Source organism: Malania oleifera, chromosome 10 (genome assembly GCF_029873635.1).
Source record: "Malania oleifera isolate guangnan ecotype guangnan chromosome 10, ASM2987363v1, whole genome shotgun sequence".
Taxonomy (NCBI): domain Eukaryota; kingdom Viridiplantae; phylum Streptophyta; class Magnoliopsida; order Santalales; family Ximeniaceae; genus Malania; species Malania oleifera.
In genome coordinates, this window is record NC_080426.1 from 24,437,506 (window position 1) to 24,464,297 (window position 26,792).

The 26,792-nt window shown below is 37.0% G+C and overlaps 2 protein-coding genes and 1 pseudogene across 9 annotated transcripts in view; 1 reads left to right on the forward strand and 2 right to left on the reverse strand.

Annotated features, from left to right (window-relative positions):
- Window positions 1-1,572: 1,572 nt before the first annotated feature.
- LOC131166087 (elongation factor 2-like) lies at window positions 1,573-6,363 on the forward strand (annotated as a pseudogene).
- A 2,347-nt stretch (window positions 6,364-8,710) lies between these two features.
- On the reverse strand, window positions 8,711-23,242 carry LOC131166088 (pyrophosphate--fructose 6-phosphate 1-phosphotransferase subunit alpha-like). Of its 7 annotated transcripts, XR_009139732.1 has the most exons (5): window positions 22,569-23,049; window positions 12,726-12,813; window positions 10,421-12,586; window positions 10,115-10,286; window positions 8,711-9,000 (listed from the first exon to the last, which is right to left on the reverse strand). XR_009139732.1 is itself a non-coding variant. In XM_058124344.1 (3 exons), exons 2-3 carry the CDS (start codon window positions 10,277-10,279, stop codon window positions 8,875-8,877), a joined length of 291 nt encoding a protein of 96 aa, XP_057980327.1. In that variant the 5' UTR covers window position 10,280; window positions 22,569-23,012; the 3' UTR covers window positions 8,711-8,874. The 7 variants fall into 7 exon arrangements, 2 of the variants coding, with proteins under 2 accessions (XP_057980327.1, XP_057980326.1); XR_009139731.1 differs by lacking the exon at window positions 12,726-12,813 and having other exon boundaries at window positions 10,421-10,592; window positions 22,569-23,043; XR_009139733.1 differs by lacking the exon at window positions 12,726-12,813 and having other exon boundaries at window positions 10,421-11,183; window positions 22,569-23,019.
- Window positions 23,243-25,133: 1,891 nt separating this feature from the next.
- LOC131166089 (uncharacterized) overlaps window positions 25,134-26,792 on the reverse strand; it is a 63,519-nt gene continuing 61,860 nt past the window's right edge. For both annotated transcript variants that reach the window (XM_058124347.1, XM_058124346.1), the window contains exon 10: window positions 25,134-25,689. In XM_058124347.1, coding sequence (XP_057980330.1) covers window positions 25,425-25,689 — 265 coding nt within the window. In that variant the 3' untranslated portion in view covers window positions 25,134-25,424. The remainder of the gene's footprint in view (window positions 25,690-26,792) is intronic.

Genomic DNA, 26,792 nt, shown 5'->3' on the forward strand with positions numbered 1-26,792 from the left:
AAAGGAAATAGTTATTTTTATGTTATTTTTTCTTAGTTTCAAATATGACTAAAAATAAAAATTTACTTAATTAATGTAATTTAAAATTTTAAAGATAAATATTAACGATACATAAAATTAAATTTTTATTTGTTTTTTCTTATATATAAAATTAAATTTTTAATTTTTTTTTCGTAGACTTTATTTAATTTTTTATTCCCTTGATAGCCAAACGTAAAAAATAATTTGTTCATTTTATTATTTTCTTTCGTTAGGCTCTAGAATTTGGAAAATGTTAGGGAAAAGAAAGGAAATAAATATGACGGAATCCACTTTTTCATATTGATTATCAATAAAATTGAGTATAAAAAAAGAAAAACGTATATATATATATATATATATATATAAAATAGTGACCAAAATTTTAATTTTATACATAATTAATTATAGGGATTATTTTTATTTTTAATAATATTTAATATAGAAAAAAATATAATAAAAAATAAGTTTCCTTCTCGTGTTCATTTTCTTTCTTTTCCCCACTTAAGATTCTTGATTTAAACATATCCTTAATATTTTTTTAATAGACCTAAAATATTATTAGTTTTACAAATTAATAGGAACCTAAAATATTCTTAATCTTACAAGTTATCATTATTTACAAAATTTACAAACCACTACAGCATAATTATAAAATATTTTTTATTAAAAGTTTGTGAATCATATATATATAATTTTAATAAATAATTTCTTTTTACTACTCTCTCCTTATCTCCATTTAACAGCTCATTATATACATAATTTTCACAATTTTTTTTTAAAATTTGAGAAACACACACACATAATGTTATTAGATGTAGTTTTTTTTTTTATAAAATATTATCATTATTTTATTTTATTTAAAAAATTATTGTTGATGGTAACGACCTATTGCCATATCCATCTAACCGAGTTAATGATTTTATTCTCAAATTTAATTTTATCTCGTACAAATTTCAAAATCATATTTGAAAATTTCATTTTTAATGCTTATTATCATTAGTTTATTCTTTTTTTAAAAATACTCCTAATGATATCGATTAAACTACAATATCGATTTATTAATCTTATCAAAGTTCAATAGGATCGCAACAAAGAAATCAATTTTCAAATCATGTTTGAAAATTTATTTTGTAGAAATTTAGGAGCCATTGTACTAATACAGGAGATATTTTATAATTTAGAATTTTTTTTATTTTTAAAAGAGATGTAAAATGGTGAAAATGCTTTATGAAAAGAAGGTGAAGTATTTAAAAGTGTAAAAGTTAATCATAAAATATTTTATTATATATGTATCCTTATTTTGAAGACTTAATTATTATTTGAAAATGTATAAAATTGGGATGTATTAAATATATAAATATTTTTTATGAAAATATAGTTAATAAAAAATGGTTAAAAAAAGTTTAAAAACCGTGTTACATTTGTTTACAAATTATCATTATTTTATTTTTAAAAAAGAAAAGGTTGTTATCGTCATTATAGTTTTTCAAATTTTAAATTTTTGTTACTTGAGGGCGTAAATAGAGGCGTAAGCGAACCGGCGACTGAACCATCAAACCGCATTAGGGTTTGGGAGCCACCGCCTCCCTACCGCATATTCTTCGCATATATACATAAATCCCCTCATACCCTCTCCTTCTCCTCACAGACTGCTCGTCGACCTTAGCAGCCTGCGTCTACTCGTCGGTAAGATCGCTTAACCCTCTCTCTCTCTCTCTCTCTCTCTCTCTCTCTCTCTCGCTTGCTCTTCGCGATCTGCTCATCATTTAGTCGATCTATCTCGTTTGTAGTTCTTGATTCGAGCCCAAAGGTCGATCATGAAACGATAGACCATAGCCCTTTTGCTCTTATTTTTGAAAGTTTTGAAAATGTAACTTTCTGAGTTGAATCCTTCTTTCTGAGTCTAATTGTGGTGATCTCGCGTTATCACGTTATTTGTGTTGAGAATACTATTTTTTATGATCTTGTTTCTCGTTGTTTTTGCTGCTGATGTTGTTTCTGATTATTCGTTGTTGTATTTGTTGCATGTGCAGATCCGTACTAGATCTGTGTTTTTTCCCCTTTTGCTCTTATTTTCTGATCTAATTCATCAGTACCGAATTCCTTTTTTTAACCTGTTTTGAATTTAAAGATACGGTGTCCCGTCTAGTTGTTGGTTTAATTTTTTTTTCTGAGGGTATTTTTTTGTTGTTTGGATCATTGAAGTAAGCTTTTAATCTTATTGTAATGGTTATTTTATCTGGGCAACGTTTATTTGACCTTTTAGTGGTTAAATTAAGGCATTGTTTGTTGATTTCTCTATAAGATTTGAGCAAAACAGCTGTATGATTATATATGTCAGCTGTTTTTTGTTATTGTGTGTTGGAACTATAGTGCAATTCAATAAATATATTTCTATAATAATTTTCTTATTTATGTCTGGATTCCAAAATTAAGATATTCCACTGTTGTGGATTTTAAGCTCCGGCTGCTTCAACCAGCTTAAAAATATTTTCTTTGACCTATGTGCACACCTCATTATTCTGTAACTGGGTTTTGTAAGCATTTTCAGCATTGAAAAACGTGGATTAGTTGCAGTTAAGATGCACCATATCTTTCCAGCTAATTATTGTGGGAGGAGTTCTTATATATAATGAAAGTGTTCATACATCTAACTTGAGAGCAAGTGAAAATTTGTTTGTGTTCTTTTTGTGAAAGCAAAAGGAAAGATGAGAAAGCCTGTAAATATGCAAATGCACCAGCCCTTCCCCTGCATAGTTATTGACAGTTATAGACTATATGTACATGTAGTATGTATTGCTTGTGGGTGATATGTAGTATGCATTGTAGTTTGGGTGATGCAGTAAACTGACAAGTCTTGGTTCCTAAAATATGGAATGTGAATCTGACTCCATCTGTAGAAAAACAATTATACTGTTATATCCTTCTTAATTTTAATCTGCATTTAGTTATATAAAACATGAGTCTGTTTAGGGATTAACCCTTTGGATACAATTAATTCCTGTTGCTTTTTGACTTTTTCATTTGTGCCGAGGAGTCATGTAACATTATTTGGCAGGTGTCTTTGCCTCTAGAGGAACTATAGAAGTCCTTTTTATCCGTGGTTTTAAAGACTAGTCAAGATGGTATGTACATTGTGTCTTTTGTTGATTTGCTCTAAACTCCAAAGTCATTTTTCTTAAGCTTTGTTGATGATTTCTGCAGGTGAAGTTTACAGCTGAGGAGCTCCGTCGGATTATGGACTACAAGCATAACATTCGTAACATGTCTGTTATTGCTCATGTCGATCATGGTATAAACTTTATTCTGTCTCTCGTCTTTTTGATGTATGTTTTTAATGGTTGACTTCCATTTTTAGCATGTATGGAAAATATTGTTAAAATAAAAGCAATATAGGGTATATTTTATGCTTCCCTCGCAGGGGAGAGAGAATATATTAACATTCTGCAATAAAAAAAATATTATGTGCTTCTGTTTTTATAATTTTAAGTTTCAAGAGGGAATAAGAAAAACTGCAGCAGCCTTTTTATTTCTTGACTTGATTCAGCCACATCATGTGTAAACCCTGATGCTGTTTTTTCTACTTGCAGGGAAATCAACACTTACCGATTCCCTTGTTGCTGCTGCGGGTATCATTGCTCAAGAAGTTGCAGGTGATGTCCGGATGACAGATACCCGCCAGGATGAAGCGGAACGCGGTATCACAATTAAATCTACTGGTATTTCTCTCTACTATGAGATGAGTGATGAGTCACTGAAGAGCTACAAGGGAGAGCGACAAGGAAATGAGTATCTTATCAATCTTATTGATTCCCCCGGGCATGTTGACTTTTCATCTGAGGTCACTGCAGCACTTCGTATTACTGATGGTGCACTTGTGGTGGTAGATTGTATTGAAGGTGTTTGTGTCCAAACTGAAACTGTCCTCCGCCAGGCCCTTGGAGAAAGGATACGGCCTGTCTTAACTGTTAATAAGATGGACAGATGTTTCCTTGAGCTTCAGGTTGACGGGGAGGAGGCGTACCAAACATTCCAAAGAGTAATTGAGAATGCAAATGTCATTATGGCGACATATGAGGATCCCCTTCTAGGTGATGTGCAGGTGTACCCTGAGAAAGGAACTGTTTGCCTTTTCTGCTGGTTTGCATGGTTGGGCTTTTACTCTGACCAACTTTGCAAAGATGTATGCCTCAAAGTTTAAGGTGGATGAGGCAAAAATGATGGAAAGGCTGTGGGGCGAGAATTTCTTTGACCCTGCTACCAAAAAATGGACTAGCAAGAATACTGGTTCCCCTACCTGCAAGCGTGGTTTTGTTCAGTTCTGTTACGAACCCATTAAGCAGATCATCAACACTTGCATGAATGATCAGAAGGACAAGTTGTGGCCTATGCTGCAGAAGCTTGGTGTGGTCATGAAGGCTGAAGAGAAGGAGTTGATGGGGAAAGCGCTGATGAAGCGTGTCATGCAGACTTGGCTTCCTGCTAGCTCTGCTCTCCTGGAAATGATGGTTTTTCACCTCCCTTCACCTGCCACGGCGCAGAAGTACCGTGTTGAGAACTTGTACGAGGGACCTCTTGATGATCAATATGCCAATGCTGTTAGAAACTGTGATCCTGATGGCCCTCTTATGCTCTATGTTTCAAAGATGATTCCTGCATCCGATAAAGGTCGATTCTTTGCTTTTGGTCGTGTTTTCTCTGGGAGGGTGTCAACAGGTTTGAAAGTCAGAATCATGGGTCCAAACTATGTTCCTGGGGAGAAGAAAGACTTGTACGTGAAGAGTGTTCAGAGAACTGTTATTTGGATGGGAAAGAAGCAGGAAACAGTTGAGGATGTTCCCTGTGGTAACACAGTTGCCATGGTTGGTTTGGATCAATACATCACTAAGAATGCAACCTTGACAAATGAGAAGGAAGTTGATGCCCATCCGATCCGAGCCATGAAGTTCTCTGTCTCGCCTGTCGTCCGTGTGGCTGTGCAGTGCAAAGTGGCATCTGACCTTCCCAAACTTGTTGAAGGTCTGAAGCGGTTGGCAAAGTCCGATCCTATGGTGGTTTGTACTATTGAGGAGTCTGGGGAGCACATTATTGCTGGTGCTGGAGAACTCCACCTTGAATCTGTTTGAAGGATTTGCAGGACGATTTCATGGGTGGAGCTGAGATTGTAAAATCAGACCCTGTAGTGTCATTTCGGGAGACTGTTCTTGAGAAGTCATGCCGAACCGTGATGAGCAAGTCTCCCAACAAGCACAACCGTTTATATATGGAAGCCAGACCGCTGGAAGAAGGGCTTGCTGAGGCTATTGATGATGGCCGTATTGGTCCAAGGGATGATCCTAAAGTTCGTTCCAAGATCTTGGCTGAGGAGTTTGGCTGGGACAAGGATCTTGCAAAGAAGATCTGGTGTTTTGGTCCAGAAACCACCGGCCCTAACATGGTTGTTGATATGTGTAAGGGTGTTCAGTATCTTAATGAAATCAAGGATTCTGTTGTTGCTGGGTTCCAGTGGGCGTCAAAGGAAGGTGCATTGGCTGAAGAAAATATGAGGGGTATATGCTTTGAAGTGTGTGATGTTGTTCTCCATGCTGATGCCATTCACAGAGGTGGCGGTCAGGTCATTCCTACTGCTAGGCGGGTTATTTATGCTTCCCAATTGACGGCCAAGCCACGGCTCTTGGAGCCTGTGTACTTGGTGGAGATTCAAGCACCAGAGCAGGCCCTTGGTGGCATCTACAGCGTCCTGAATCAGAAACGTGGGCATGTATTTGAGGAGTTACAGAGGCCTGGAACCCCGCTGTACAACATAAAGGCATATCTTCCTGTTGTCGAGTCATTTGGATTCTCAAGCACATTGAGAGCTGCAACCTCTGGGCAGGCTTTTCCGCAGTGCGTGTTTGATCACTGGGATATGATGGCTTCTGACCCGTTGGAAGCTGGTTCACAGGCTGCAACTCTAGTCTCGGCCATCCGCAAGAGGAAGGGACTGAAGGAGCAGATGACTCCTCTCTCTGATTTCGAAGACAAGCTATAAGTTATCTTGGGATTGTTATCCAAATCACAGAAGCTAATATTGCAAAGCCATTGTTGCTTTGCTTCTATTTTTGTGATTATTGCGGTGTAGTACTACTGTTTAAGGGTGAGTGTGCCCATTTTTTCAGTCATGTTTCTCATTTAGTCATTGGTTTCCTAAGGACGGGTTTTTTGGTTTATTTTTACATCGTTTTCTTGAGTTAATTGGGAATGTCTTTGGTTTCCTAAGTACCAATTAGTCATTGGTTTCCTAAGTACCAATTGTTTGACCTTCGAATGGGAGCATAGTTTTAAGCTTATGGTATTATTCCATTTTGGCATTGTGGATGTTGTGCAGAAGGACCATCCTTCTGTTCATTGGTGATTACTGTGCTTTAGGGGTGCATGCACGATGCACGACCCGATTCTGTTCCATTTTTATTGATGGCATAGCAACAGTAAGTAATGGAAGGTCGCCTTCATTTCTTAATATCCTATTATTTTCCCTCTCTTGTTTGTGTTGGTAACTCGTTAACACAAATATCTTCTTTACCTAATATTATCACTCTCTTGTTTGTGGATAATCGGTGGTAACTATTGCCCTATTATCTTCATTTCTTAATATTTCCTTTTTAGGAAAAAACAAAAGGAAATTAACCATTAGATAAAGCTGGAGTCCATAGGCTAAGCTAATATTGTACATGCAAATGAAGAGAGAAGGATCAAAATACTTGGAACTGAGGAGCCTTTACTACTCCCTTAGCTGCGTGGCGCGCAGGAGAGTATTTAGATTTTAGACCCAAAGATTGAACAAGCAAAATATGAGTTTTTTCCCTATTTATCCTTTTTTTAAAAAATATATTAAATAATACATTTTTTGAGAAAATAATTTTCAAAATAGCCCTTAAACAAATCTCGTTACTTCAAGTTGTAATCTTTAAATAATACGTGTCATTTTAAGAATTCCATTAGAAGAATTTATTATCCCAACAATCAGTTATGGGTAAAAATGGTTGGTATTTTTTAAATTTAATAAATATATACTATACAATATAATTTTTCTTCATGAGAATCATAGAATTAATTTCAATTAATATTTATCAAAATTATTGAAATATATATACTGTGTTACATTTTTGTTTACATATATTATAAGTAAGTTATTATTTTTTAGTCTCAAATAAATTTATATCATATGTACATGTTCATAATATTATTGAAGTTTTTCATACAACATGCAATTTTTATAAATATTATATTATTCATATGAATTTATCAATAGTTGTCCATTATACTGAACAAATAATATAAGATAATGTGCTAAATTGTGATATTATTGTTAAAACTAATCATTGAACTACACATAGATGACAATTAATTTTAGTAAAAACACATAAAAAAGTTACACCAAAATATAATTTATATTATATATTTTAATGGTAATATTTAATGAAATAGTAAATTCTAAATATGATTTTCCTACGTACTTTTTTTTTATTAATAATAAGGTTGTATTTATAATCAGTTTCATATTAAAATAATACAGAAGATTTATTTCCTAATTTATTATTTTTCTTAAAAATATATGAAAAAAATTTATTTCCTAATTTATTACGCAGAAAAATTTATTTTCCGATTTATCTTTCTTTTTAAAAATATATTAAATAATATTTTTTTTAATAAAATAATTCCCGAAATGACACGTGGCAAATCTCGTTACTTCAAGTAGCGAGATTACATCACGGTTATTCCAAGAATTATTTTCTCAAAAAAAATATCATTTAATATATATATATTTTTTTAAAAATAAATCGGGAAAAAACTCAGCAAAATATCAGCCAGCAGGAGGAGAATATGAGCCAGCACTTCCCCTTGGATTATTTAATCTGCAATCGTTGCTAGCCATGGCAATGGTAGCAATCTTTGCCCAATTGTTATGAGATATTGCCCACTTCACAATTTTGTCTTGTAAAAAATATCTTATAGCATGAATTATTCTTTTTAGTCGTCCAAAATCTCCTTAATATGTCATATAAGGTAAAAGTTTATCATGCTTCCAGCCTAATTCCAATACGATATTATTCATTCGCTTTAATTCATTGATCAAGAGATCAAGAATTTTAAAAAAGATAATATTATTAAAGCTTTTCATTCCATTCCAATATTTCTCAAGTGCATATACACCCATTCTTTCATAAAAATATTTAAAGAAACGCCCCATAGATGAGCCCTTTATTTGCAGAAAATGGGAAAGGAATAGTAATCCACTTCCTCTGAAGTGAAAATTTGTTGTCACAAAAAGAAAAATAAAATAAAGGCAAGATGAGATATGTTTAGCAGATTTTCTGTTGATTTTGATCTGTTTTATATTATTTATCTTTGGTTTGTTTTATTGCGTGATATTTATTTCGTAGTTCTTTGTTATGTTTTGATTTGATTGGTTTTGTAATCTTATTTTTACTGAATATTGGTATTGTTATTTGGGAGGTCTTTAAAGGTTTGTCTTTTGTTTCTCTTTTTAAATATCTTGTAACCACTGTATTCCTCCGTAAAAAATGAAGGTTTATCAATAAATAAATTGAAGTCCCGCCCTTCTTTTTTTTTTTTTTTTTAAAAAAAACCAAAATAATGACACAGTATATACATGTTGCTTTAGTCATCTCCTGCTAACCTTGAGAGAAGTTCCAAATAATATACTTGTTATTATTGGAGTAATTATAGGTATCTGCCGCTAACTTCGAGAGAAGTTGCAAATAATATGCAAATTATTGGAGATTCCTTACCCTCCACCTCCTAGGTGGTGGTGGGGGTGGTGGTGGTGGTGGGTTGAGAAAGGCGAAGAATTCAAAGAGAGGAATGGAATTTTGGGTTTGAAGACACGAGGGCGAGGGTGTTAAAAAGCAAAGATAAGGAACTCAATGCCGCATCCAGCACTTGCTGTGAACAACCTGGTCGCACAATCCCTTTCACCTGCAACGCAAGAAATGCAGCACCAAGATTAGGTTTATTTCAAGAGGATTGAATTGGAAAACCCAAATATTTACAGATAACCTTCGGCCCTTAAAAGTTAGCAAGAAGGAAGATCACATGAATACAGGGGTAGAACAAGAAACATGCTCTGCAGCCTACACTAAGACTCTAGCCTATGAGAACTTAATAGAATTTCCACATTTTTATCTCCGGACAGTTCAAATTAAAATAAAGTAAATAAAAAATTTGGTCATTGTACTATATAAACCAAAATGATGACCAAAGAGGCAGCGGAGGCATGGGGTGTGATGAATCCACCATGGCAAGAATTAGCTACCATATATTGATGAGTAATGCTTTTAATCTCAAAGACGCAGATTACAATGTAATAAAATGGAGTAAAAAAATATTTAAAAAAAGAACAGAAGAATAAGGCCAAACCAATGAGCACTTCCCTCAATAAAATGACATAGAATTCAAATTATGCCATTTAGGGGACCCAAGAAATTCCCCCGTTTGATTTTTATTCATCATCATCAAACTGATCAGTCCACCACCATGCCCATTCAAAACCCATGGCAAGACAAACTGAAATGTCCAAGTTCCATGTGGGTTCAATCACTCTGCAAGCCCTAGAGGTAACTCACCTGCTTGCTCAAATTTTAAATAATAATAATAATAAAAAAAAAAAAATGCAGCCCAGCAGATAGCACAATTGATGATTGAAATTAATTGAGTCATGAAATTCAACCAAAAAGTTTCCCTATATAAACCTAAACCAAATGGACAGCTGCTGGGTTTCTTACCATTTACGTACAGGGCACTTAAGTCACTAATTTGCCTCCTGTGTTGAACAGGAACTAAATTCTAGTTGTCAACAACAAATTAGCCACAGCAATATGTAGAGATAAATATTAAAAAGGAAGTTCCATTCAGTATAAGAATTAGTTAGCTCTAAAAATCAAAGTTCTCAAATTACTCCTCTCTTAATTTCATTTTTTTTCTTTTCTTTTTTCCTTTTTTGGGCTGGGCATCTTCCTCTGCACATACTCTTTCCTCTTCCTTTTTCCAATACATTCCTATGTTCTGCATGGCTGGAGCTCAAAAACTTTACCTTGTCAAGGTAGGCATGCAACTCATTTAGCTTGTAAATATAGTCCTCTTCATCCGCAAGTGAGCTAGTGACCTTTTCAACAGAAAATGGTCCCTCAGATTGAGAGAGTCCTGGATATTTGCAAAGATCATCCATCAAACATTTTTCAGCATCTTGATTCAGCATTCTGTCACTGAACAACAAACATAGAGAAAATGTAGTCATAGTATGGCCAGGACAATCTGTCAACAAGAAACCCCAGAATTATAGCTAGAGAAGTATGACCCAAAGATTTTATTCAATCTAGAATGCCAAGAGTGGATTTACCTCTCAGCAGTCTGCGTTATAAGCTTGTATTAGATACTCTTCCCACTGATAGTTGAGAAGTCATACAAGGAGATAAAAACACATGGAAGCTTTGGCAGGATCAATAAGCTATGGATCTGATTCATTTATTTCTGATCTGAATCATTTGTTTCTTTCTCCTCCTCCCAGAGGACTATAACAGAAACTCTAAACTTGATCAGTAAGAAGCAGCAAAGAAAGCAATCCACAATAGAAGCAACATATGGCAGCAAGCCAACAACAGTCCCGCAATTACTGATGGCCATAGGCAGCTCAATAAGGCGAGAACATGTGCAACCTGTTCCCCCCAGTAAAGGACACCAGCAACAAGCTTGATGAAAGTTCCATCAAGGGACCAAACATAAATGCTGACGGCTAGTACGAAAGGAAATAAAAAAATATCGCAGCAGGTAGGGATGTAGCTACTGACAGACAGTGGGAGTGGGACAGTAAACAACAATGTTATGCTCAGATGAACAGTATTAAGTGCTAGTGATTTCTTAAGGATATTAACGGAGATGGATTGTACCATGGTGAAATGGATGGAAAGCACAATATAGTGAAGGAGGAATAAGAACGGAATCAGAAGTTCAGACCCAGAGCTCTAACCATCTTGATGCAGAATAATAGAGAGAGAAGAGAGTAGTACTAATGTCTTATCTATAATTGGTACACCGCCATCCTGCTTGTTCTGCTTGCTTGTCTATTGGCACACAAAGAAGTAATTCCATCTAACTGCTAGACTCTGTTTGAATTCACAAAATAGGAATGAGAAAGGGAATTTTTAGTATTCCATGTGTTGGGTTATGTGAAAATGGCTTTCTTAAAAAATCATGTTATTCCCACGGATGTGGGAAGTCATTCCACCCTTTCAAGAGCGGAATGCAATACTAATCACATGAATTCGTTCTCATTCCATGAATTTGGTTTGCCATTATCATTTTAAGAAGCAAATGAATTTTTTGAAAATTATGTTATTTTCAAGGGTGTGGGACCAGTCATTCCATTCTCAAGTCTCGAATGCGATTGCATTCCCCATGGGAATTCATTCCCACTTTTTTAGATTCCATTCTTACCATCCAAACACAACTCAAAACAGATATGCAAATTGAAAGAGATTGCTATGTCAAGACTTATTCTGAAACATAACGAAGGAAAATGATCCAAAGCTTTACTGCTAAATTTTTGGCTGATGCCTCGGCATGCCCAGAAAACATTAAATATCTCGTTAAGGGTGCATTGGGTGAGAGAGAAGTTAAGAGGAGAGGAGAAAAGAATTCACTCCACTTTTTGTGTTTGGTTCCAATAAAGAGGGAAGAAGAGAAAAGGAGTGCACACAAAAAAGGAGAAAAATGTTCACTTTTTTCCTCCCCAAATTGGAGATATTTGGAGAGAGAAGAAGAGAAATAATTCATAACTTTGCAAGAAGACAATTATGGCCCTAAACCAAATAAAAAATCCAGAAATATAATATTTATATATGTTATTTATCATTTAATATGGTTTGATAAATCATATACAAAAAATGACCAATAAGAATATAGTGATTATGGAGTTCAATGGACATATAGGTGCTGTAAAGTTAGACATGCAGGAGAGAAGAGGAGGGAAGATAAGAGGAGGAGAGAAAAAGAAATGAAAACTGAGAGGAAGTTTCCTGGAGTCAAGTACAGTTCCAGATCTGACCTCTTATATATTATTGATAGTAATCAAGTTTTAAGGAAAAAACTCCATTAACACAACCTAATTACTAAAATAACATATTCTCTTCTAACACTCCCCCTCAAGCTGGAGGTGAATAAATATCACAATCATTAGAAAAGGAGGGCTTAAATAAAGGCTTCACAAAAAATATTGCCCAACTGATCCACAGATTTTACAAAGAGAGTTCTTGCAATCTTCAAGAAAGTAACACAGAATACCTAAGTCCTTGATTTGAAATTTGCTTCAAGCCACTATTTAACATCTGCAATGCCGCTCTGGTTGCTGCCGGTGATGATGATATCAACATACTAGAAGTACCATATGTTCAAGTGTAACCCTTGGCAACCTACGCGGAGGACGATCCACCAAGTCCCATGTCCAGTCAAGTGATCAAGGCATCCATTTCTACACCCATCGCATGCTCCCACCTAGGGTTAGCAAGTGCTTCAACATGCGAGGAAGGGATAGAAATTGAGAAAAATAGACAAGGTAAGAGAATGTATAGGACTAGCAAGATGAAGAACTAAAACATAATGAGCAACAGGATAAGCAATCAAAGACTCTTGAGCACATGTTTGAGTACCTTTCCGATGAGTAATGGGCAAATCCAAGTCACATTGGAATGGATCTCCAAAGCCAGAAGTTGAAATAGTGATGGATAGAAGAGGCGCCTGCATGGTGGGCATTTTGAACGAATTCAAGTGCATTATCAGATTGAAAATTTTGATTACGGACGCCAAATTGAGTTTTTATTTCCTATTAGATTTGAGCACAAACCCCAAATATTTGAATGAATAAGAGACAATAATGATTTATTATGAGACTTGACTCTAGAAGGAAAAGATGACCTAATATGGTTTTCCCAATTGACATGTAAAACTAGGCCTGAGCATTGTTTGGTGAAAAGTGAAAACAAATTAAAATTTTGGTTGAATCGGTTCAGTGAAGTTTTCAAATTTGGTCAATTCAGTGTAATTTTTTAAAAAGTTTGGTGTTTGGTTATCAGTTCAATTAAGAATATATTTTCTTCGATTAACTGAATTAACCAGTGTATATATATATATATATATATGTATGTATGTGAGTAAATTACTGTAAAACCCCCACCCTACTGCCCCTTCATATTCAATCCTTGCCTTCCACGATAACACAACTCCCAAATCAAAAAACCTAACATAGTCAGTTGCTCCTGCACCAGCCTGCGGCCTTCCCCAGCCCCAAGACGACTTCACCGCAGGAATTCAAACACCAATCCAGGGCAGTTCATCTTTGTTAAACTTGAATGGGCTTGCACACTTGACTGCACCTTGGGCAGCTTCATCTCAGATCCAAGAGAGTTCGTTGAATTTATCAGATCTACCCATCTTGATTTGTAGAGCATTGGAAAAGGATTCTCATGATTGCTCATTCGACTAATTTCTGGGTAGGGGAGAAGCAGAGCTTTAAGTGGGTTCTTTAACTTCTCTGGACCTGTTCCCCTTTCCTCTGGTTGCTTGCAGGTTTAAAAAAAGTAATTTAAGCAGAAATGGGAGTACCTATTAGTGTCAGTTAATTTTAGTTAACTGAAGTAAACAAAGAAATGTTCGGTTGGGCAAGATCTCAGTTATACCAATGTTTCAAAAGGCAAAGGTGTAAGGTGAGGCGTTTTAACCCTTAAGAGGCGAGCCGTAAGCCTTAAGGCGTTGGGGTGTAAGTCTTTTGAGAATTTTATTTTAAAATAAAAATATGCAAATTATATTTTAAAAAATTAAGAAAAATTAAATAAAATCACAAATACAATGTAAAAATGATTAGGTATGCATTGCAAACTACTTGCTGGCCTGCTAACTTGAATTCATGACATAAATCTTGACAAGAGATAGCAATACTATTACAAAATTCAATTGTTTTCATGATTTAAAATACAGCTCTTAGTTATTTAGGAAAGGTTGAGGTCCAAAGAGTGGTAGAAATCAACTCATATTATGACATTTATTTTACATAAATGAGTAGTTAAAATTTTCTAGCCAATTCTAACTTGAGAATCACACACTCAAAATGCATAAGCCTCAACTAAAAAGGCACAAAAGGCGTGCCTTTTGTACAAACGCATTAGCTTCAATGGGTGATGCGTTAGCCTTTTTGGAATTTGGTATCTTAGATTAGCCTCAAGGCATTTTAGGCTTACCTTGCTTTGAAGTGAGCCTTAAGGCAAGCCTTGATTGAGCCTTTTAAAACATTGGGTTATATACACTACAATTTGGTTCGGTTCAGTTAGAGTAATTGGTTAACCAAAAATTTTCAGCGAAGTCAGTTAATTCACCGTACCGACCAATTGCACCATCCTATTTGGAACAATCAAAATGAGAAATGGACTTGAACATAGGAAAAACTTGTAGTTTTTGAAGGGATGGATGACCGAAACAAGTGTGCCACTGACCAAGAGAAACACTATGAAAGGAAACTGAGGAAACCCTATGACAAGAATTGGACCCACCATGACCACCAACAACATAGTAGAGGCCATCCTTCTGAAGCCCTCCACTAATCCTCTTATTCATCTGGAAATCCTAAATAACACAATGAGAAGGAAATAAGGTCACAAAACAGTTATGAGACTTAGTTAATTGGCTAACTAATAGCAGGGTCAAAGGATCCGGAAACATGTGTCACCAAACCATCAGCAAGAGGAACCTTTGAGTGTAACGTAGTAGGTTCAAGGACTCGAACAAATTAGGACTACCTGTCATATGGGAAGAGGCACCAAAATCTACAACCCAACGTGAGGAGGATGAAGAGCCAAGAAGCCTGATTGTACCTAAATGGGCCAAGGTAGCACTAGATGTAAAAGACCAAGTTTGGAGTTGTAAAAATCATGCAAAAATTAAACTCAACCTGGTACAGTGAATGATATACTCGACTCCCAACAGAGTGGCTAGGTGCATTTGAAGTGTCAATAGTAGAATCACCCTTAGCAAAAGGCTTATTGGCTCAAGTTGGTTTCCCAAGGAGATCCCAACAGCGATAAATGGTATGATTTTCCTTGCCACAATGTGTGCAAATGCAAGAATTGCCACAACAAGCTCCTCGTCATAACTCGCAATACAAAACCGTTGCCACAACCACAATCCAGACCTTGTCCTCATCCTCCAAAACTTCCCCTACTACAATTAGAGGCAGTGTCCATGGCTGAATTACAGCAGGAAGGAGCTTGAGAAGAAGTCAGGCAGCACAGACACTAGACAGTGTGACAAAGGAGCAGCAGCAGCAGCACGAAACACAGAATAACTGTCTTCACATCATCAAATCACCATGAAAACACACAGCTTCCTGCCTAGGATGCTGCCCAGCCTAACCCTGAGATATTTGCAGACTGACTAGAGCAGGATAAGAAAAAAAAAATGAAAACCAGAGTATCAAAACCAATTCAGATTTGAAGGAGAACAATGCTCTGATACCCATGTTGTAAAGTTAGAGAAGCAGGAAAGAAGAAGAGGAGGGACTAGAAGAGAAGAAGAGAAAAAAAAAAAAAAAAACACTGAGTGGCAGTTTCCTGGAGTCTATGTACAGCTCTAGGTCTACCCTCTTAAAATATCCCCATTACCACAGCCTAATAACTAAAATAACATATTCTCTTCTAACAATAGGTTTGTTTCTCATTAAATAAGGTCTTGTTTTTTGGGGGGGGGGGGGGGTTGAGGAAACCTAGTGCACAAAGCTCCTACATATGCATGGTTCGGGAGAGGGGAAACCACAATGGGACCTTGCCTTTTCGCAAGAGGTTATTTCCACACCCAAACCCATGACCTGCAGGTCGCATGGTGACAACTTTACCATTGTGCCTAGGCTCCCCTTCTACAATTGGATAAATCTCAAAAAAAAAAAAGTGTTCTTTTTGTTTCTAAATGGAAAAAATTATTTTATATACTATCATTGCCTTATAATCTTGCCTTTTTCTTACAAGGGTAATACTAACAAGCGACTATATACATTTTCTTTTCTTTTCTCTCCCATTAGTTGAACCAAACAAGAAAAGTTAGAGATTTCTTCAGGTTTCTCTCTCGTTGAACCAAACATACATGAAAGAAACTAGTTCCTATTCTCTTTTCTTCTCTTCTCTTATCTTCACTCCTATTAGTTTCTTTTATCTTCTCTCCACTTCTCCGCAACCAAATGCACTCTAATATCCAAAAGGAAAACCAAGATATACATCAAACTTTCTTCTACTTAAAATAATGTGAAAAGTCACATCCCCAAATGCTTGAAGTATCATGTAAGCATAGAGCCAACATCTTTTGCGACCTTGACACATGGTTTTGGTGTATGTTTTTGACTTGGAGGCAAGGTTGGTTAACCTAGATGCAACTAAGGATATTTCATGACGACGGTTCCGGACCTCCAGTATGTCGTTGCGACGTTGTGGTTGGTCTAGATAGTATTGATGGTGGTGTTCTCAAACCTAGGTCGTATGATCATTAGATCCCTGGTGGTAACTCATATGTGAATGAGAATATTTCGAAGACTTGACTATTAAGGAAACACCAAGTGAGCAGCCCACTTCCCCCTAGTATTCTATTATTAAGTGAGCACCATAAGGAGCGCTCAAGGGCAGACTCTTGACATCCTTGAGGGGTGTCTTCAGCTTCCGTGTGGAATTAGGAGCCCCATGGACGATCCATTTGAGAATGACATCGGACAGTACTCTCAACTCAAAGGTTTAGGTGTTTGCCCTTCTTGGTTGTCCATCAGACAGTTAGGCGGTGTCATCCTAGACCCTCGATTGTATTATGGGGATAAGAGTTACCCTCAATACTGGTGAAATGTGAGCTTTTATCTCCCTTATCGTTCGAGTCTAAGTTCCTCAGTGATGACCTTAGTTGGTTCAAAGACTTTCATGCTGTGAGACTTGATCACTAGGTTAGATACTAGACTGTTTCCTTGGATGAAGATGAGTACAACTAGGTTGGCCTTGGTGTAGTCTTGCCACCACACGAGCGTGAATCCTTGACACTTACGGTCGATCTGGGCAAGGGTGATTCCTTTTAGCCTTTGAGATCTCCACATCCGTGACAGATGGTATTAGAGCAGATTTCTCAATCTTCAATGAAAATGAGATTGATAGTATTGGCATCAACAACTCGATTGCAGGAATTTAGTTTGTAACATTGAGTGAGGGAAGGAGCAAGTTATCTTTGAGGAAGTGCTTGTCTCACGCTCCCCTCTTGTTATGTGACCTATTGTGGGCAATGAAGTGAATGTTGGCTTCCAATGTATATCTTATGAACGATAGGCTACTTGATGGTGCCATGTACCTTTGAGAAAGGATAAGAGCTGATTGGTGGAACTAAGACAAGAATACCTTGTGCCGTTAAGGTGGGTCTTGTAGTCACACTTTGGAAGTCATCCTATTGTGGTTGATTGGAGTTCAAATGGTTATCCGTTGATATTTCATGGTGTCCTCATTCCATATGCAAAGGTGATACTCTTAGATCAAGTGAAAGTAGATGGTAGGAGGAGTTCACCCAAGGGTGTCTTTCACAAAAATTGGAACGTTTATACCCATAGAGAGAGGTGACATTCTTGGATCTATAGGAAAGTAACACCCTAGACAGATAGTCCTCAAGCCATAAGTGCTCTATGTTGGTCACAATGGTGACATTTACCTAGTGGGGTATGGAATTGAAGGAAACCACGAATGTTGCTCATTAAACTTAATTGGAACCAAAATATGCTTTTATGATTTGACTTCCAATGGGGAGGAGATTGGAGAGAGAAATTGTGGAAATGATGGGAGCACTTTTGTGTTGTTGGCTTTTCAGCCTCATCAATAACCTATGCCAAAGGGCATTGGGAAGATTAATTCTAGAGGGCATTTAAGCCATGTTGCCAGCGGGCATTGACGAGAGGGCCTTTCTGTTTGTTGTTGTTGTGTAGGTTCGTGCAGCACAACCAAGCTAGAGGGATGCCTTTCAGATGAAAGCTCGAGTATGAGCCAGTAGGCAGAGATATCAAAATGTTTAACCACGACGGACGATGATCAATATTGATTTTTTAGAGGACAAGAGTTTGATAAATTTAAGCTTTAGTTTGCATTAAGTTTCAAATATCTAAGGACATGGAAGATTGATAATAACCTTGAAGATTGTCGCTCAATATGTGACTCAAGATTGAACCTTTAGGACTCGAGGAAGTTCTTGTGGTTACCATGTGGTTGGATTTGATTCAAATGGTTTAAGTTTGGAATTATGGATTCATGATTTTGTTGGCTTCATGAGGAATTGGGTTACGAACCCTAGATGTTGAGATCGTTCGTATTCTAGAGTTCCCTAGTGTGGACTATGGACTTATCCTTGGAGTTGTGTATTCTAAGACTCCTTGGGTGGGGCCTCACTTCTAGAATGGTATGTAAATACTGCGCTTGGATGTTTCGCTGGACATGGTAACCCTATGGTTTGAGATCAAGTATATGGAAGGGACTTTAAAGTGTGGTCTCATCTTTGGAGTTGTCTCAGTAGACTCTTGGTTGAGAACTCATTTTGGAAGTGTTATGTTGGTTTCGAGCTTTGATGCTTGATTTGTTGGTTAACTACAAAAAAGGGTTGATGGTCAGACTTGGAGAACCTCTGAGATGGTATTATCCTAGGAAGTGCAAGGTTGGTATGGAACCTTGAGTTTGGATTCGAATGTCAGAATCTTTATAGGTTTTGAGAAACAGAGAAGTCTTCAATTTGATAAGTGGTTAGTTAAGGGTTTCAAAACATGACCCTCCTACTAAGAGAAGGGAGTTGTATTGTCTGCTAGAAGATGGTACAATACAAAGTATTAGCATTTGGTTATGAGGGGAGTTGTGACCGGTATGGGACTTTGTGTATCTTGCTCCTTGGGAGGGATTGATTTGGGTTTTGAGAGATAAGGTTGTGATACAGATCCGTATCTAGGATTGTGAGTTTGAGTTTGGAGAAGGGTGTTGCCATCTTCAGAATTGTTGGTATGTTGGCTGGCTATTAGCTTATGGTTGAACTACTATCATGGACGTGATAAGTCTAGGGTTTGATTTGAGATCTGATTAGGTTATCAGAGGAAGCGACATTTGATTTTGAATCTAAGTTGAGTTGACAAGCGCCTTCATAGTAGATTTGGGTCAAGTTTATAGTGAGATTTGAGGCAAGTTTTGCTATTGTGAAGAGCTTAGGATTGTTGTTGGTTTACAGCCTCCTGTTATATGGTTTTGAGAGTGTTATTGAAAGTTGGACCATGTATGTTCATCAACGAGGACGTTGATAAGATATGAGTGGGAGAAAAGTCAAGGTCTTAGGGTTTTGCAACCCTAACACATGGTTTGGTGTATGTTTCCAACTTAGAAGGAAGGTCAATCAACCTGGATGCAACTATGGAGATGTCATAGGAATAGTTTTAGTATATCATAGTGATGTTGTGATTGGTCTAGATAGTACTTACTGATGGTGGTGCTCTCAAACTTAAGTCGTATGATCATTAGATCCCTGGTGAATACTCATATGTGAATGAGAATACTTTGGAGACTTTACTTTTGGGGGAACACCAAGTAAGCGGCCTACCTCCCTTGGCATCCTATTGGGTACTAAATGAAGCGCTTAGGGACGGGTTTTTGACATCCTTGAGGGGTGTCCTGGGCTTCCATGTGGGATTTGGAGCCCAACGGATGATCCATTTGAGAATGAGATCAGAACGAGATCACACAATACTCTCAGCTTGAAGGTTTGGGTATTTGCCTTTCTTGGTCGTTGGCTAAATAGTCGGGAGGTATTGGTCTAGACCCCAGTTATACTATGGAGATGAGAGTTACCCTTAGTACTAGTGGAATGTAAGTTTATCTCCCTTACTGTTCGAGTCTGGGCTCCTCAGGAATGACCTTAGTTGGTTCAAGAACTTTTGTGTCGTGAGATTTGACCATTGGGTTAGATACTGGAGTATTTCCTCGAATGAGGATAAGTACATCTGGAATAGACTTGGTGTAATCTTGTCACAACATGGGCATGATTCCTTCACACTTTCGGTAGGTCTAGGCAAGGGTCATCCTTTTAGCCTTTGAGATCTCCACATTAGTGACACACAGCATATGTATTTAGGTCCATACAACAAAACAGCCATGAGCTTTTGACCCATAAGACATTAAGCTCTCTTGCTGAGCCCTAAAAAGGGCAGATCAGCAGTTAGATCATAAGGTATCAAGTCTATAATCACGCAATATTTAACCTTCCTCGTTTCCCTTCAAAGCCCTTTAGTTTGAACATGATTATTTAGGGAGTTTTTTCTTGTTTTATTATTAAAATAAAATAAAATATTAATTAATACTTTATTTGGGAAAAAATTTACCAAGCTAATGCTCACGTAATCTCGCAGCACCAAGCTGCGAGATTTAAAACTGATGGACGAATGGGAAAGTGACGCGTGGCACGGGCAGGAGTTCGAGATTTAAACAAATCTCGCAGGTTAGTCTTGCGAGATTTGCATGGGACACCCAGCCTTCCTCCTCTACCGGCCGTTCTACCCTCATCTAGCCAGAAAGGTACATTTTTAAGATTTTTAGTTATTCCTACTTAATTAAGCTCCAGCTTCTGATATTCTGGCCATTGCTCCATTAATTAATAAAGTCACCCAGTGGAGAAAAAGCTCCTTGTACTTATTCCCAACTTTACTTGCCCTCCTCTCCTTCCTCTTCCGCGCACCATACTCCATAAAATGCCATAGCCCACTTATTCCTTTCTTTTGTAAATTGAAGAAGAAAGATGTGTCATCCGGGCTTTCCTTTGGTTGGCCGGTCGGTGAAGCAGGGGAGATGGTTTGTGCTACATGCACCACTTGCAGTCCAGGCGGTGAGCGTACAAGAGCCGCCGGCGGTGCGCAACGCATCCGTGGCCGCCGGCAGAGGGAGCGGGGGGGTGAAGCAGTGCGTGTGCTTGCCGATGCGGCATCCAGGGTCGTTCCGGTGCAAACACCATCACGATGGGTACGTGTGGCGCGGCCGCGTTATGCGAGCCGAGACCAAAAACTAGTTTTTAATGTGTCATATATATATATATATATAAGAAGATGATGTTAATTAAGTTCACAGGAACAAGAAAAAGGAAAGATGAGTTATCTGGTTATCTTGCTTCTCCAGTTTTTATTCTACGATTGGATTGAAATATTTGTGTATTGAAGATTGAAGAACATAAAACGACGCGAAGAAGCTGTTAACCACGAGCCCAACACAACACAAACAGTACTAAATTTGAATCAAGAATAAAGAAGAAATTGACTAGTAAATTTAATTTTATTTTGCTTGATTCTATCTCAGTTGGATTGAGTGATAGCCCAAAACGGCCAGCAAAGGAGGAAGGCTCGGAGAGAAGCAGGGTGTCCCATGCAAATCTCGCAGGAAAGATTTGTTTAAATCTCGAACTCCTGCCCGTGCCACGCGTCACCTTCCCATGCCACGCGTCACCTTCCCATTCGTCCATCAACTTTAAATCTCGCAGCACCAAGCCGCGAGATTACGTGAGCATTAGTTTAGGAAATTTTTTCCCAAATAGAGTATTATTTAATATTTTATTTTATTTTAATAATAAAATAGGCAAAAACTCATTATTTAGGACTTCATTTTCTAAGGGAAGATGGGGATTAAGAGTGACAATACTGCAATGGTTTTGAATCCTAGTGTTCATTGGAAAAGGTAATCAATTTCAAAGTGATTGAATATGTAGTAACAAAAATGATCTAGGGCTCCACTTTCAAGCCCTCAATTTGACAGAACCAACCGCAGCTTCAGACTAAATTCCACCAAGAAAACACAAGAAGGAAAGACTAAATTAAACAAAAGTCAGAAAGTAATCCAAAAAGGGGGATCTACAAAACTTTTAGAAACTTAGATGGTTTTAATTCTGGTCATCAATTCAACTGAACATTTAACAGAAAAAATAAATATATAAAGAAAACGGCATCAAAAATATTTCCAAGATTCAACAAACATGAGTGGGGAAATTCAAACTCAGTTCAGAAAATCAAACACGTGCAAATCCCACTCCAGTATAAGATTCAGCTTAGAAAATAGAAAATGAAAAACACAGCAAGTAGCCAGCCTACCAGAAAAAGTAAAATACTAGACTTCATAATTGCAATACAGCCAATTAGACCAAAGAATTTATAAATAGTCATCACCCAGCACAAACATTCGGACCTGTAAGTTCATTCAAGCGTGCCCAAAATGCAAAACATTATAGTTCACTCATGCATTTTATCAAGAGTATTTTTCTTTTGCAAACACTCCATAATGGATGAAGGGTATACTCTCAAATCCCAAGTTGCACAACCACAACAGACCCATGTCCTTCTAGGACATGTCTGTGCAGAATTGATAATAAAAATTGTAAAACCAGCAGTATAATGGATGTTAGCGACGAAAGCAGGAGAGTTCCAGGTACAGTACCCGTGTTCGTCGTCGAGAGCGTCCGCTTCGAAGAACCAAGCCAGGTTTTGAGTCGCCGGGATGGTTAAGGATGGCTGGAGGCACACACGCGCGCCCGCAAACTTGATTTCAGGTCTCCCGATGAACGAGGACTTGGGAAGAACCGCGCTCAACTGCTGGTTGGATAAGCGTAGGAATGGGACGGAAATAATTTTGATTTGTTGTTTAAGTTTTCATGTTTTAATTTTTTTTTTTTTCTTCTTTCCTCACCCCTATTTTTTTTTTTTCTTTTTATTTCTCTAACCAAATGAATTGGAAGAAAAGCAAAAATCCCACAACGACTCTCTCAATATTTGTTTGATTGGATGTTCTTTGAGGTATGACTCTGTGATAGTATCTAGCAATTAAACCATTAACAATACTCATCCCTTGTTGAGCTTCAGGGTGTTAATAGTCTCACCAACTTCTTGTTAAGCTCATCCTTAAACCACAGCCTAGGATCTGACATTTGACATTACGTAATAAGTTTATAAGTCTCCTAATGGCAATGACTGTTGATGTTGTAAAATGATCCACAATCAACAAGATACAATCACACCAACCTTAAGACGCCAGTAATCCCATATCACAAAATCCATGGTGATCCAATCCAAGAATCCTGACTAGTTTTTTATATTCAACCTCGATTCTCTTACAAGGAAGCAAGACGCCTAGCTACAAATGCCACCACATCTCTTTTCATTTCATGCAATCAAAACTGCCATTTCAATTTTAGCACTACCCAAATGGATTGCGTACTAAGACAAGGTACCTTTGCTAAGATCTAATTAGGCAAAGCATCATTGAAAACTGCATTGCTAACTTATCCTGAAATTTAAAAGAACCATCTGCTAATGCTATCCAAACCAATACACCGTATATCAACCATCCCCAACTCTTATTTGACGCTATTTTAACTCAAAATCCTTATCCTGCAAGCTTGTGACCCTTTGAATCAAGTTGGTTGTTATTGTCAAATTACCAATTAATCAAGTCTTTCTTCCTAAATATTCAACCCCCTCATACTCTTTAAAAGTCCAACATTTGAGGCCTTTGAATGATCAAACTAGATGTTGTGCTTTTAGATTTTCTGTTCAAATCATTAACTACCTTTTTCTTAATCATATAATAATGGAGAGTGAAGTCATGGTTCTCCAAATAATTGATTTTATTTGTGAGTGTGAAGCAAATCAATGATCAAAAAATTGATTTTACAATTTTGATACTACGAGGAAGAAACATCAACTTGTCTTAGAAGCCATAAGAGACATATTTATGATAATGTTACCTTGGTAAGGTGCAAGCTAAATTGCTCAACATGTCAAGACATTCTCCCCATACTCAATATACTGTATATTTGATATGTAGGAATATAATGCAATTGACAAGCATGAATCAAATTTATTACCTAATTTTGTCATGCTTTTCAATCAAGTTTCATCCCATTCCATTTATACTCCATTTCATTATGCAAATCAAACATGGCCATTGATATTAATTCCTCTCTCGCAAGAACTGTTTTAATATGAATATTCTTGAGCTTTGATGCTTGCCAAAACACAAGTCGTCAAGCATCTCCTTCACTTGATTTGCAAACTATCACCAAGCTAACACTGCCACTTGTCCTCGCTTCTTTCCACTGCACGTATGCAATACCTTCAAAGACACCTCCCATGTGTCCAAGTTCCACACGTTAATTTCTCCCCACTTGCCCAATGACAAAGAAGCAGTATTCAAACTTTCACATAGATGGTGCAATCTACCAATTTGCTTGCACAAAGGCTAAGAAAACATCTAAAAAGATGCAGCCGGCAAGCCTACCATTCTTCAATGTTCTTTAAATCAAATTTGAATGCTCTCGTCAAGCTCATATCTATGTGACACTACGTTAGGTTTACAACTAAAGAGGAGCCAAGAGTATCAAGCTCAACATCAAGCCAAGTCAAATCTCACTTAACTGCTTTCTAGTTCACACCACCAAGGGAACTTAGACCACGACCATCCTAAGAAAAGAGTAGTCACAGCGTGCCTAAAATTTTTGAGACAAAATATATATTTGCACCATATTTAGTAATAGAGAACCAAATAACAATTATATAAAATATAATAATTTATTAAAGAAGAGAAGGCAAATATTCATGAAAGAGATGCAATTCTAACCAGTGAGTACAACCAACCAACATGATACAGAATAAAATAATTATTCCCAATTTTTTCATAAAAATACCTTTTCATGAACCATTCCCTATTAATTATATCAAAATTAACTTTTGCATAATCACCACTTTTGAAGCAAATGTGATGAATAATCAGCACCCCAGCTGCACCTGCCAAATGAACGAGCCCTTGTTCACATCAAATATTTTTTAGAGGTTAATTACATGAAAATTAAACACAAAACAGTGGATTTATAAACATTTCTTCTCAAACAACTATTACTACGAAGGGTTTAAGATGCCAAGTGCTCACGCTCAATCAGGAGGAAGGTCACTAAAATCACCAGTAAAATATGAAAGCTTTCACAGCCACCAAAAGTCAATGGTTCACTTCAATCTGAAAGAGAGTGGGAATGACAATTATTTTTAACAATAACCCTGCACTTAGAAATATTCACAAATTCTGTCAAAGGGAAACTCATTACAAAACAGGTATTTGTATTTTCAATAACTTGCTCTCCCCCAACCAACCCCGCACCTAAACAAACCCAACCTAGAAAACAAAAAAGAGGCAAAACATCACTGAATTTTATATAGAGGGGAATGAGGAAAATATAGACCAAAATAGCAACCAAAAAAAAAGGGGAATGAAAAAATCCATCCACTTCCCCACATTTTATGTTTAAAGCCATTCCTCTGTGCCAAGGCTTTTTTCACGAAAAGATGGAGTCTCGTCCATGAGTTTGTTATCTGGAAGCATAATTCCCTCTGAGAATATGAAATTATTGGTTGCACCAAATATGTTGGCTATCTGCATTACTACAATTTGAGAGGCAGAGGTTGATGGCAGAGCAGACTCTGGAAGGCAAGGCATACACTCAGGAAGAAACTCCTCCTTGTTGAAGGTTGGTGCATATCGTGTTAGCACAGCACGACAAAATATGAATCTGCAAAATCCAAAGAAAATTTCAATATAATGCGTATAAAATAGCTTTGCATCTGGAGAATGGACAATGCCATCACAGCTTCCCTTACTTCAACAGCTAGAAAAGGGAGGGACATAAGATGAGAAGATGGGGAAGAGGGGGAAAACTCAATTTGGAAGCAGGGTAAAGAAACGAACATCAGGGAATTAAAAAGGGAAAACCGCATATAGATATTACAAACTTACAGGAGAAGTAGAAAGTTCAATATCATAAAATTCCCTAACAATATTAATGCCATTCAACCACTCCTCATCACTGTAGTTGAATTCACCATTCATCCAACAGAGATTTCCTGATTCCCATGTAACTTTCTCCCAATTGTTATTGATTCAGGCAAAGCAAGCATTATTGTAATAATAGTTAGATACTAGGACAACAACATTTAGCAGAGTGTTTAATCTTATTTAGGATTCCAAAATTACTTTGTTCTCGTTTTCAATGCAATAATAGCCCATAAAGGCCCTTATCTATTAGTTTTGGCAGAATTGAACATGAGAGAATTTTATTTGGGTATTACTGGTGGATGTATGGGCAACTCTCCAAACAGGGCTCATTGGAGTTTGTTATTTCAATTCAATCACCACAGCTGACAATGTTTGTTGGAATTTTCTACAAATTTCAACTCAAAGTCACAGGGTTTGCAATTTTAACTCAAAACACCCACATCACCACAGCAGACAGCTAAATTTGATCAGATTTCTACTTCAGTTCGGGAATCTAATCAGAATCTTTCCGTTCATTTAAGCAAAGAAGCATATCTAAAATTTTTCACTGTAGAAGGGAAATGGCAGGAACCTCAGCATCAAGCTTGCCATAAGCCGCCAAACTTAAAAAATGAAACATGAAATTTGCCTTTGAAGCTCCTGGAAAAATTTAACTGGTTAAAGAATTCTGCTGCTAAAATGAAGTTATTTGCTGTAAAGAGCACTCTGCCTGCATGCAGCTTCGGCTTAAGAATTCTGCTCTTTGTATTGTTGCCGGTTGAAGAATTCTCAGTTTTCCACACATATCTTATCCCTTGTTGCAGACACTGAAATTCTTCAAGAGAAGGAATCTTGACTGCA

What these genes read in the sequence shown, in the direction of transcription:
- LOC131166088 (XM_058124344.1), bottom strand. Translation starts at nt 10,279, where the DNA reads ATGCTGAATCAAGATGCTGAAAAATGTTTGATGGATGATCTTTGCAAA. An exon ending in TGCATGCCTACCTTGACAAG is followed by an intron (nt 9,001 to 10,114) that starts GTAAAGTTTTTG and finishes CTTGCGTTGCAG; the next exon opens with GTGAAAGGGATTGTGCGACC.